We start from the raw sequence: 13,227 nt of genomic DNA on the forward strand, positions 1-13,227 counted from the left end.
AGTATCTCTGAGTCTACATTTTCAGTGGAAATTCTTTAGAAACTAGTGCTCTGCTGCATGAACCTAAAACTGACAACAAACCATTTTGGGCATTGTATTTTCTTTATTTTACTGAACTGAAAATTTTTTTAAAAAAAATGTTTTTTATTAATTCTATTTTTTTTTTTTAAAGTAAAACTTGCAATCAATATGTAAATATAATGTCAAATATTTTCTGAATATGTCGTGTAAATGACAGTATGCCCACATCTGTCCTCGGGAGTAATTCATCACTGAGAAAGATAAGAAAATGAAACAATCATCAACTCTTTTACTGTCAAGTTTTGTGAAATAAAAAAAATATATATTTTAGACATTATTCATTCATGCAGTATTAAAGCAGAAAACCAAAGCAACACAGGCAGACAATGCGTCCATAGGAAAAACATTTTATTGAAAAACATTTTCAGTTTGTAACAGACTGGTGGAATGTGTGTCATTTATCCTCACTTTGAACTTGTTTTAAATTTTTGAATGTTAAAACGTTTTTTCACAGCCTGGCCATCTCATACTGCAAGGAAGGGAGAACAGGGCTACAGCCACCCAGTAACATGACATGACTAAAGAAAACCAGGGGGAGACGAACAAACAATGCAAATATAATACTGTGTTACTTACAAACTGGACTGAAGTTAAATCATGAACGGAACAAAAAAGAAAAGAAAAAAGAAACTAATTCAATAAATATTTATGGTACACACTTATGGCACAAATATGCAGCAGTCGGTTTGGCAACTTTTCTCTCATTTTTTTAAAACCAAATTACCATGGAAACAGTGCAAAAGGGGAGGGAGTGGGGAGGACACGGGCTTTCCATCGAGCGCTAGCTAAAATACATAGCAAAAAATTCAAATTTTATACAAAACATCTTACTTTAAGAGTTTATAAAAAATGTTTTTATTGGGTTCTGGTCAATATTTACATAAGCTATTTACCAAAAAAGTAGTATGCTCTGTTTTACTGAAGTGTATTCCATTTTTTCTGTACTTTTTTTTCATTTACTTTCCTAAAAAGGTGAATAAGGCTATTGTAACAACCCAGGATCCATATACAATACAAACATTAATGTATTTACAGTTTCTTACCTACAGAAGTACGGTGCAAAATTACTGAGTCAAGTGACCAAGGGCTGACCATACGAGCAAGGCATTTTACAGTAGCCTGAGGTGCTTCTCCTAGCCTTTGTGCTAAGACTCTCACAGCATCGCTACCACATTTCATTACAGGTTGATCCAAACCTGGTCAATGTTGGGAGAGCGTTAGTCGAGTGGTAGCTAAGAAAAGGACGTCAGATTGAAATAAACTAATAAGATTGTCATATTCTGCCGCAGACAGACAGCAACTAAACAGCCATTTCTTTGTTGTATGTGTGTGTCTTTTTTTCATTTTTTCTTAAATACCTGTTTGGGTGTGATATATATGCTTTTTAATGGTTTCATTTTTCACAGTTTACCTTTGTACTACGGCACATAGTTAAAACAGAAAAGGTTAAAATAATACTACAAATAATGCAGGAAATAAAAACTAACAGCAGGCTTGTGTGACGTACTTTGCTAGTTTTGTGTCATTTGTTTGTTGTTACATCTTTCAGTGGTTAAGAACACTTTCCATTGGTGTTTTTTTTTCTCAGAATTGATTAAAAAAATAAATAAGAATTGCATATTTGCAGATTTTGTGGCCTCTTAGAGGCACAAACCTCAGATCATACAAGGCTTGGCTTTTAGGGTGAAATTTGATGTTCTTTATGAACAAATGACAATGTTGATGATGTGCTGATACATGCTCTGGGAACAGCTTAAGTCATGATTATGATCCTAAGCCAAAAATATTAATGAATGTGAAATCACTGGAATACAGATTTGCTCAACACGCGCGCACGCATACAAACATACACACATGCACAGAGAACATGAAAGGTGTGTATGAGGAGAATCGGGGCACTGTGTGTTCATGAGAATTATCCTTTGGGAGATGCTACACTGAGTGAGTGTGGGAGACACAGCTACTCTGCCCTTGTGTACACCAATGTGAGCTATTTTGGGTCAGATAACTCTTGTTCCCATGGGGGCCAGGGCCCAGGCTGCCCTCCCCGGGTCCTCTTTCCCAGGAGCGAGCCCTGTGTGTGTGGACGACAGCTCATGAATATACGGGACTCAGTGGGTCGAGAGATATCAAATAATCAAAAACCTAGATTGCATAATGTGCACTTATACCATAATATATTAACATTACTTCTTCTTCTTCATCATCTCCATACCGCCTGACAACACCTGTGCTCTATGTGTCTATCATAAATAAATTCAGCTTTTTGTTTTATTTTTTTTATTTTTCATCTTCGTAATGTCCTTTTTCAAATGTACATCTATTTTGTAAAAAAAAAAAAAAAAAAAAGGAAGAAAACTCACAATGTGGAAATGCTAATGGAGATTGAGAAACAGTGACAATGTAAGAGGATGTCCCTGTGCTTTTTTAAAAACAAGAATAGCAGAGCACCGGTCACGCTGATATTGGGCCCTTAGGGCACCCTTAATTATCATTGGACCCCCAGGGGTAAACATTACAGTACCTAGAGCTGTTTCAGCCAGCTATGCTAACCTCAACTAGATCTTGGGCCTCTTCTTCACCTGATGCGGAAAAACGGCAGTAAGGCGAATTGGATTTCTTATTGCCCCGAACACTGTCCCATGTGAAAAGCCCAGGTCCTAGAAAGGTTGAGGCAAGCCCTCACTACTAAATCTGACGGGGTACAGCTGCTCTCCCATCTCTAGCTATCGCTGTGTCTCTCTCTGACTGCTGTGAAGAGTGGAGACACCGAAAAGGGGTTAAAAGTGCTGCTCTATGTATATGAAAGTCCTCCACTCTTCCCAGGAGCCACCTGGGCAGACCTGACATATGCCTTAGCATGAGGGCGCCAAAAACAGAAAAATCGGCACTCCTTCTTTTCCCGCTCTCACCTCTCGCCACTGTTGGGTCACTTGTGTTTGAACGTAACATACAATATGACGTGTCACTAAAGGAAAAGGTAAGCTCTATCTGCATCTGAACACCAGGAGATGAAAACCAGATGAAATAAGATCAGTAAATGTTGACAGTACAAAAAAAAGGAAATCTTCTTTTCTTCCTTAAAACCTTCAAGTAACATCTGAAAGAAGTTGAAAACATATCTGGAAATGAGGAGAAATGGTTCAATCCACACTTAAACCCAAACAGTTCACATTGACTGGTGAGACAGTGTGTCTGTGTGTGTGGGTGAACGTGTGTATATGTGATGGTGAGCATGTGGGTGGCAGGGTGAATGGGTGATCTCCGTGAGTCAGTTAGAAAAGTCCCAGAGAGGATCGCTATGAGAATCTCTCTCCTTTTTCCTCGTCTGACTGCTTAATCCACAGAGTCTCTCTGGCTAGTGAGCATTAAGGGAGGGCGGCCATTTTGTGAGTTCATGGTCAGCCCATATTCTCCTTTACATCTCCTCGCTCGTTTTTTGTCTCTTTCCCTCTCTTTTCCCAAGCAGTAGTCTCTCTTAAGGTGAGGCCATGAATTTCTTCCCCTCCTCTCATGCCAGTAAACCTTCATGTCCACACATCCGTCCGTCCGTCCGTGCGTCCCATCCAAGTAAAAGAAAAAACACGCTGTGCATCTAACTTTCTGATCCCACAACACTCAGTTCCACAAAATGCTGGCTGCAGTGCACAAAACAAAACAGGGAGCGGCGTTGAGGAAAGAAGAGATTGTCCTCTCTATTTCCCAAGAGCTTCAGAGAGCAGCAGCTTGGCAGCCTTCTCTCCGGCCCTCCACCCATCCCGTCTGCACCGACTGGGACCAAACCAGAGCCACAAGGTATCAGCAAAACTTTGATAAAGAAAAAAGTAGTGACAAAAAGGAGGAGTCGACAGAGAGAGACAGAGAGAGAAAGAGCGAGAGTGATTGCGGGCCTGCCGGCAGCGCCAGCCAAAACTAAAACCCGCTCTGCCCGGGATTGTTCCAGTTCATCTCCTGCTTTTACAAGTTCCACCTCAGACCTTGTAATAGATGTTGGCCGGGCTTTGAGGAGGCATCTCCTGAACTATGTAGACCGGGTGGCCGTAGTCGCCGCTGACCTTCTCGTAGTGCGGGCAGAAGACGCTGTCAGCAGTCCTGAGCGGGATGATGATGTCGCTGGGCTCCGAGCCGTTATTGTTCCCGCCACCTCCGCTACGTTTGGGCGTGGCCAGGGTGCTTAGAGACAGCGTGGCTGCGTGCTGCGGCGAGTGCTTGCGGTGCCGCCGCCGGTACTTAAGAAGCAGCAGGACCAGCATGATGATGATAATGATGAAAATGACGCTTCCTGAAGCGATGCCGACAAAGATGGCCACCTCAGGGCCAATGACGCTGGAGGACTTTCCACCGTTGTCATTGCCATCGCTTTCTCTGGGTGCTACACCTGGAACACACAGGGAGGCAAAAGTGAGTTAAATGACAAAAGAGCCATGTGTTCACAGGTTTCACCTAGAAGTCAAGCTCTGATTATAAAAAACAGAAAAAACAGAATAACAGGAGCGCTATTGGTGTCCCTAAATACACCGGTGCTTTGCAATGGGTGACCAGTGAACTCAAAAGAAGAAAATGCAGGCACTCTGGTGGATTGACAAAAGTTAAAAACCCTTTATTTTTCATGGGTTACATCTAAACGCGTGTCGGCTTGCGCCTCATACACCCTGAGGAAGGCGCAAGCCGACACACGTTGGTGTTTTTAGATGTAACCCATGTAAAATAAAGGTTTTTAACTTTTGTCAATCCACCAGAGTGCCTGCATTTTCTTCTTTTGAGTTCAAGCTCTGATTATGTTGTGTAAACCCTAACACACACAGCCAAAGTCAAAAGTAAGGTTATGCTGCAGGTGTATTTAATAGGTTTCTTCATTCAGTTCAGTGTAAATAACAAAAAATAATAAAAACACAATAGGGTCCTCGCACCTTCAGTGCTCGGTCCCTAATTAAAAACAATGTATTGACATAAAAAAATTTGAATACTAGTAAAATATTGAATGAACATCTTCCACTTGTATTGGAGTATCTTTACTTTGACTGAATTAGAGAATTGTGTACTTTGTCCACCAATGGCCACACCTAAAGGCAGAGTAAAAGCTTGTCATTGCAGCGAAAGATGAGATGCAATAATCTTCCACTCAGACAATCTTTCCATCATTGTATTCACGCCTTGCATTTGGTTGTGCACAAGAAAGTGAGGAAAATGCTTATGTCAAGAATGAAGAAGAGAATGAGAGAAGAACCTCTGGCCAATTGCTGTGTGAAGCTGGCTTGATTCTGGGAATTATAGTTTTGGAAAGTTAAAAAAAAAATGTGATTCTGATGCACAAATCTGACCCCGGTACGCTGTAGGGGCAGGTGAAGCTTAATAATGCCTATTTAAAGGAAAGAAAAGGAGGCAGAGGCAGTGTTTTCCACAGTCTTTTCCTGCCTTCCTTTCAATTCTTCACAATCCTTTCATCATGTTGCAGTAAAGGTGTAGGGAACAGGCCAGTAGCACAGTGGCTGAGAGCGAAGCCTGCCTATAGAGGGCTTTTTTATAAAGGTCACATTCGATCGGTGGCTATTCAAATTCAGCCGGTGAAGACTGCAACCTTGAAACTAGGGCGAGAGCAGGCTGATAGGAGATACAATGGCTGGGGTAGATACAGGCAAATGGCACTTAGATAAATTACATTTTGAACGACATAAAAAGCAACTTCATTTTCTAACTAACAGCCCCAGAGGGAAGAAAATAAGAAAGAAATATTTGATGTCATCATGAGACATCAATTATGAAAGCCAAGCTGGGCTCTGACTCCCAGCGATGGACACTCTGGTTCACATCCAGCACCCTAAGGGCGGGTGTGTTCTGTTCTCCCTGGGAGCAGGACAGGAGTGTGTTCCCGGAGCAGGCAGGATTACTGTGTCCCCTCTCTGCAACTGTTCTCCTGAGGGCCTAAAAGTGCTTTTGCTGTGGTCGGGGGAGTGGATACAGGATGGCAGGCAGCCCATAGCAAGGACCCTTCCGTTGTTTTACAAGGGGATTATGCTGCCTCAGACGCTCTGCCCATAGCACTCTGACGCCCATATGCTCCAGATAGCTGCCGGGATGGAGGGATGAAACATAAAAAGCAGGAGAGGACAGGAAAATGGGGAGCAAGATGCTGATCTCTGCAGAGAACGGTGCCAGCATGGATTTAACAGGCGGAATGGCAGATCTGCATGTCAGACAGATCTGGGAGCAAAAACAGAAAGTCAGGTGAGGCCACGCCCTCAATGAGCCAGGATGCGGGGGGAAGGACCATTAATATAGGTCAGCTTGTTTTTGTTCTTGGACTCTTCCTGTTACTTTTCAGAACACAGCTCACTGCGGAAATTGCCGGTCTGATTTTCTTCTTGGTAGATTTTTAACTGCAATATAATAGCAGAGATAAGAGCAGTCTGCACGTAGCCGCATGTCTGTCTGAGTTGTGCTTCGGTGCAGAAACAAGTGTGTGTCTGTACTAAGAACAGGTCGTTAAAAAGATGGCAGACAGCGATCAGATCATTTTCTTGAAAATGTCACTTAAGCGGCGGGTTAAAGCTGGACCGGGGCCAGAGTGGAGATACCTTATAAGTCCTTGAGAGGCCGGAGATGCCTATCAGTTTTACGAGCAACATTCAATTACTGGCTGATGAATCGCTGACCTTTCTTTCCTTCACTTTCACACGCACACCTCAGTGACTCTCCCAAACACACACATGCTTACTTTGCGCTATCTGCTCTTAGCTGGCCGAACAATCGGCCGCCCAGATGCCAAAGTGTTTCGATAAATCCTCCACTCAATTACCCAATTTCCTGAGATTTAAGCTCTCACCTGGTTTCTCCAGCACGTCATTAGGGTTGTAGGTATCCTTGCCATCTGAGTGCTTGGGAGGGTAGGGTACTCTGGTGGGGTTGTCTTTGGGTGAAATAGGATCAGTGGGATCTGAAAAAAAGGCAGATAAGATGCAATTCATTATTTTATACTTCACAGTGTATGTCAGTGTTGTTATTAAGGTATAGGTTCATGTTTTTTCAATCAGGTTTGTATCTTTCTCTCAGTTGTGTGATGGTTAAAGGTTCATCCCAAAATCAAAATAGATTTTTGTCCTCTTACCTGTAGTGCAGATAGTTTTGTACAGTAGTGTAATCTACAGTAGTGTAGATTGTTTTGGTGTGAGGTGCTGGGTGTATAGAGATGTCTTTACTGCAATATAATAGGACTTGTTGCACCTCGCTTGTGGTGTTTAAAGCACCAAAAATACATTTGAAAAACTCAAAAGTAATGTCTCTTTCCAGAAATCATGACCTGGTTACTCAAGATAACCCACAGACTTTGTTTTGAGCAGTTTCATGTCAAAATAATACAGCCCCGATCCAAAAAAGTCGGGATGTTGTGTAAAACACAAATGAAACTGAATGTGATTATTTGCAAATCTTTTTTTTTAAATCTTGTTTTTTTAAATATAAATGCTAAATTCTGCATTTTATGAATTCCGGGTTTTTTATGTTTTATACAGCATCTAAATGTTTTGAAATTGGGGTCGTTTTAAAGAGAAAATAATTCCTTTATGAAACTGCTCACAACAACAAAATGTTCTTTTGGCATCTTGTTCCATTATATTTGAGAGAAGGCAGACATCTCTATGTCTAATATCTGCAACACTCACTCTCAAATGTCCTAGACTGATAATTGTCACTACATGTAAGATAAGAAGGAATATATAAGTGAGATAAGATAAGATGGCAAAACACCAGCAATTAAATTTATATATATATATATATATATATATATATATATATATATATATATATATATATATATATATATATTTCTTAGCAACAATACATGTCAACCAGAGAAACACAAAGAGGGGGAAAAAATGTGCAAAAATCTGAACCTCTAAATGTCCCAACAGTGCACCGAGAAGCCAAATTTTCGTTGACTAGATTCATATAAAAGCAAACAGTTTCTGTGAATATGGCTCTTCATGACCCAGATACGACTGTAATCAACCATAAAGAGGAGCTAACTGTTGGTAATGCATCTGCAATGGGTCCGTGAGGTTGTAAATGTCTGTCAGTATATGTGTTGTGGTTCTAATGTTGATCACACTCCAAAACAGTCGCACTAAATGGTGGAATAATTCACTGAGCATCTGCTGTTATAATCACTAGTTCTCTCGGGTTGAACTTGATGCAGTGTTCAGCTCAACCGTACCAAAACCACACTTAATAGGACATCTTTTAAATAAAGCCGCTGATTTCTAAGCAACTCTTAATACTTGAGCTGATTTTCACTACTATAAAGCAGCAGAACCAATTTCCAGGCCTGTTCGTTACCTGCCCCTTTCTTCCTCCGAGTGCAGCAGCTTCGATTCGTTTTCTGACCTTCAGCGATTCTCAATAGCTTTCAAGCTGATTTTGAGGAGTCCACTCAGGGACAGTGTGTGTGTGTGTAAGAGTCACACATACAGGGTCATGAGAATTATGTCTTTGTCTGCCTCAAAACTACATGCATGTGAGGAAATCCTTGTAGTAGAAGGAGTGTATAACAGCAGATGCTTCCAGTGCATGTGTTCATGCAAGCATACGCAATAGTGTGTGAGTGTGTGTGTGTGTTTGAGCGCGTTAGGCTTCCGCTAGATTACATCTCCTGCCCCCTCGCAGCCCCAGGTGTCATGGAGACGATGGAGCTGTATGCTGCACAGCCTCCTATGACCTTATTAGGGCATTTTCAGAGTCTCACACAATTTTGCACAATGTACTAGTGCTGCATTGTGGCTGCCTGCTCATGCCTGCAGGCACTCACGACCATAATTCAATAATACAATACTCACTTTGTCCCACTTTCATGATTATCTTCATGGACTTGGTCTTGCACACTCCCCCCTCCTGGTTGTCGATGCCCTCCATGGTGCCGTTAGATGTAGCTACAGCAGGCAGAGAGAGAGGGACAAGGTTAGAATTAGCTGTCAGTGCGATTTGGTACAGGAAAGATGTGTTGGGGAAATTGTGTTGCCATAAATGCCTTGAGCCTATCTCGGAAAAACAGCCAGTTCCTAAAGACAACAGAGGCACCCAAAGCCTTCCGCTGAGAAAGGATATGACTCATATCCGTTTTAATAAAATCACAATTCACCTGTTCATCACCTCAGATGCTCCGCTCTAGTGGAATATTTCACATCCCCTAAGTCAATTAGCTTGAGTAATTGTGACTGTAATATCTCTAAATGTGCTGATGGGCCTCATGAAGGAGGCAGTTAAGGGAAGTGAGGAGAGGGGAGGGACTGAGAGAGGAAAACAACGATGACTGCCATGACAGTGGCCATCTTGGCAAGCCGCGGGAAATTCAGCGGCTTATCGTGAATTAGCACAAACGACACTCCAGAGAGAGGTAGCCAGTTATTAAAGAACACACTTTTGGGTTTTAAAAGCCCTCAAATGCTCAGATCTAAAAAAGCCAAACTTGCTGCCAGCCTTTAGAAGAAATAGAGGCCTGCTGACAACATGAAAAAAATATTCAGGGATGTAAACAGGAGGGGATGAGAACTTGTTAAAAAAAAATAGGGCACTTTTCCAGGAGAGGCAGTGAAATTAAGGGAACAGAGGGACGTGATAAATACCTCAATGGCCCTTAGATGAAAAGAGCTTAAAGGATCTAAAAAAGCATTTAAACACAGGAGAAAACAGAAGTGCACCACTAAACACTGTGTTTAAGGGACAGCAGCAGATGTTGGGAGAGGAATCTGGAGGGGAGGTGCTAGACATCCCACATGTGACAGGAGGAACAAAACGGGCCCTGTAAGCAGATGCTGTAAGGCCCTTTTAAAAATGGAAACTGCACTTCTGATGAAAGAAATCTCTACTTGTGTCAAACTTGTACAGATGTGGCCCACACACTGAGGAAATGCAAAGGCCAATCAGCTGGATGTTTTCAGGCCCTCTTCTCCACCTCTCTGCTTTTATCTGTGCTGCCCCTAGAGGCTGCTGGGCAGAACTGCAGCTCGCTGGTGGGGCAGGGAACAGGCAACAAAGGAGGGGGGGAGAGGGGAGGTGGGGGTAGTTGGGCTTGTGGTCTATCAGGTCAGTAACACAGAGGCTAACGAGCTGCCAGGGCTTAGCGGCTTGGCTTCCCGCCAGCGTGCAGTGGCCCGCATTCACTACGACTGCCCCCACCACACTGACCCCCCTCCTCTCCCATTCCCTCCCCTCTGCTTCCTCTCCAGCCTCTCCTCCTCTTTCCCCTCCCTTGAACAACAACCCATCATCCCCAGTTTCCTTCTCTCCAGTGCAGCCACCTTGCAGCCGCCACCTTCTTCCCTAAAGCCCTGAAAACATTCGCCGCCCCTCTCCATCGCCACCTCAACATGTTCCCATTCCTGCTGCACTCAAAGCTTTTCCATCAGCTGCAGTGGAATTGAAAGGCAGGTGCTAGGATCCCAATTGAAATAGCTTTGAAAAATGAAGCCCGACATAGTCTGCCGTTTTCTCTCTCTCCTCCTCCCAGTTCTTTTTTATTCCTTTTCCACCCTCCCAGCTACCAATCATTTTGATCTGAATCCCCTTGCTTCAATAAGACGGTGATGGGAGCGGACACAAAGAGCATGTTAACAAGGACTCCCTCCCTTGCTCCCTCCCTCTCTTCCTCCCATCTCCCACCCTCCACCTCGCCTCCTCTCTCCCCGTCTCCTTCTCTAGCTGACCTATGGCTTTCCAGTGGAGACCGAAAAGCACATTACAGACAAAGCTCCTTAAGGGCTTGTGCTCCTGTGCCTGTCTGTGAATGCGTATGTGCATGCATGTCTTTATTTCATAAACCTGTTAGCAAAGCACACACAAATTTTCTATAGGATGTTATCTTTTCTATAGGATGTTAACACTGTTAATTATTGGCATGATGACAATGTGTGTGAGGTGGGTGGGATGTCAGGGTGCATGCATGCCTGTAACCACTTGTGACTGAGAGGTCAGAGTTCACAGGCTGTGAACTGCACAGAAGGTGTATTTAGCTTTTCCACACATATCACTTGTATCACCTCTTTTCTTCATTCTCTGCTCCCTTCTTCCTTCCCTTTGCCCTATTAAATCACTTAACACATCATTATCCATCCACACTGAAGCTAAAAAACAGAAGCACCCTCCTTGTCAAGCTGCCAAAAACAGATCGGTTTTGAACTTTATTTTAAATTTTACAACACTAATTTGACATTTAAAATAAGTCAGGAAAAAATCCTTCCCTCCGGAGTCATTTTAAACTTTAAATTCTTCTTCCCCTTTAAATGCAAAGTAAAACACACACTCTCTATGCCAAGGCTGCAGTCCCGGCAAGCCTGACTTGGATTTAAACAGAATGTGATTGTTGAATCGGCTAAGGCTGGCTGAATGACTTGGCCCTCCTCAGCCCAGCCGGACAAGGCCAGGCTGGACTGGCTGACAGACTAGCTGGCTAGAGTTAACCAACTAATCCATAATGCTGTGGGAGCACATTGGAGGAGGGGGGTAAGATAGACCTGGTTCATGCAAGACCCTCACAAATGGATTTAATCACCAACTACCTGGCATTACAGCGCTCAGATAAGACACACAGACATTGAGGAAGGAAGGAGAGAGAGCGTGGGGGAGCACGAGAAGGGAAAAGGAGAAAAAATAGAGGGAAAGATTAACCCACTGCTTCAGCTTGTGTGTGACCTTCTGTGGGGACCCAGAGAGAAACAATAAGAGAGAAACAAGAAGGAAAAAGGAAAAGCGACAACTGGTTTTCCTTCACCATTCAGTCCATCTTGACTGTGAATTACAGAGTCTATTTTCTCACTGTTTTGGAACTGGCAATGTGGTGAAGATGGGTTTTTTGGGCTGAAGACGACTGGTCCCACACACACACACACACATATTCACACGCAAATGCAAAAACAGGCTCCGCAACAGGGGAAAAGGCCATCAGGAAAAATCACTCACCGGCTGTGACAAAGTACCGCTTGAGACCAAAGTGACAGCTTGAGTGGGTCTGTAAAAAATGTTCCTGCACACACACACACACCTTCAACCACGCACAAGTCACATGCAGTACAAGTGTGTCAAAGAAGTGTCCTCGCTTTGAGAGTCTGCCTGTCTGTGTGTGCTACAGCCACCTATAAAATTAGCACTAGCATAAAACTCACACAAACCCACCCCCGCGTCATAAACACACCACAAGTCACCCCACCCCACCCATCCTCACCCTCCTTAACTTAATTTACCCTTCTTAACTTAATTTTCTCCTGTTTATCAAATCAAGAGAGTGGAAAATCACCCCGTGTTTAAGGAGAGAGTCAATTGTGAGCTCCAGATAAAGACTGTGAGCTCCATTTCCCGCTTTCTCCTGATGTACTAGTAAATACCCAGAAAAAATCCAAGAGGTGGTTTGGTTTTTCTTCTAAGATGTCTAATGTTTTATTTCCAAGAAACTTATGAGCACATGAACACAAGATCTTTCTTTCTGGATCAATATTTTTACTGATTTGTCGATTAAATCATCAATTAGACAACAAAATAATATGTATGTTAGTTGCCTCGGAGGAAAGCCTTATTAGTTTCATTTGATATAAATGTCCTTTTTCATGGCATTAAGATATAAGAATTTTACATGAACTTAGCAGTCCGGTATCAATAGATTTGTAAAGCTTAAAAAACTAAACTCTAAAAGCTGCTTTGCTGAAATTATCAAATTCTGTGCTTATATTTAATACACAACTCAGTGCTGCAAAAAGACAATGCTTCACCACTCATAATGGAACAGAGCAACGGCATGGCAACAAGAGACTGAAGAGGCATCTCAGAAAGACAGATAGGAAAGGAGAGAGAGTGTATTGCACACAGCAAGAGAATTAGAGAATGGACGGATGGGCAGAATGATGTGTCCCAGAAAGAGAAGAAGAAGAAGACAGACAAAGGCAGCTATGATATAAACGCCGGGCATAATTGCCATCCGTCGGGTTGCTGTGGAGCATGAAGCCTTCATCACAGCGCTGGGGTTACACGCTGGTTAATACCCATCACCACCGTGTGCCCTAATCACCCGTGACATGGGGCGCCTCTGCGTTTAGGGACCCCAGTGACCCTCAGAAACAGGCCAGGGCAAAGCTGGGTTGCCTCAAATACCCAAAGCTGTCCAATAAT

The 13,227-nt window shown here is 43.0% G+C and overlaps 1 protein-coding gene across 1 annotated transcript in view; it reads right to left on the bottom strand.

Annotated features, from left to right (window-relative positions):
• Positions 1-412: 412 nt before the first annotated feature.
• Positions 413-13,227, bottom strand: part of efnb2a (ephrin-B2a) — a 29,354-nt gene continuing 16,539 nt past the window's right edge. The window contains exons 3-5 of the mRNA XM_059343151.1: positions 8,910-9,002; positions 6,905-7,015; positions 413-4,459 (exon numbers count right to left, since the gene is read on the bottom strand). Of these exons, the coding sequence (XP_059199134.1) occupies positions 4,053-4,459; positions 6,905-7,015; positions 8,910-9,002 (611 nt within the window). The 3' untranslated portion in view covers positions 413-4,052. The remainder of the gene's footprint in view (positions 4,460-6,904; positions 7,016-8,909; positions 9,003-13,227) is intronic.

The sequence above is a fragment of the Centropristis striata genome, chromosome 10, assembly GCF_030273125.1.
Source record: "Centropristis striata isolate RG_2023a ecotype Rhode Island chromosome 10, C.striata_1.0, whole genome shotgun sequence".
NCBI lineage: Eukaryota > Metazoa > Chordata > Actinopteri > Perciformes > Serranidae > Centropristis > Centropristis striata.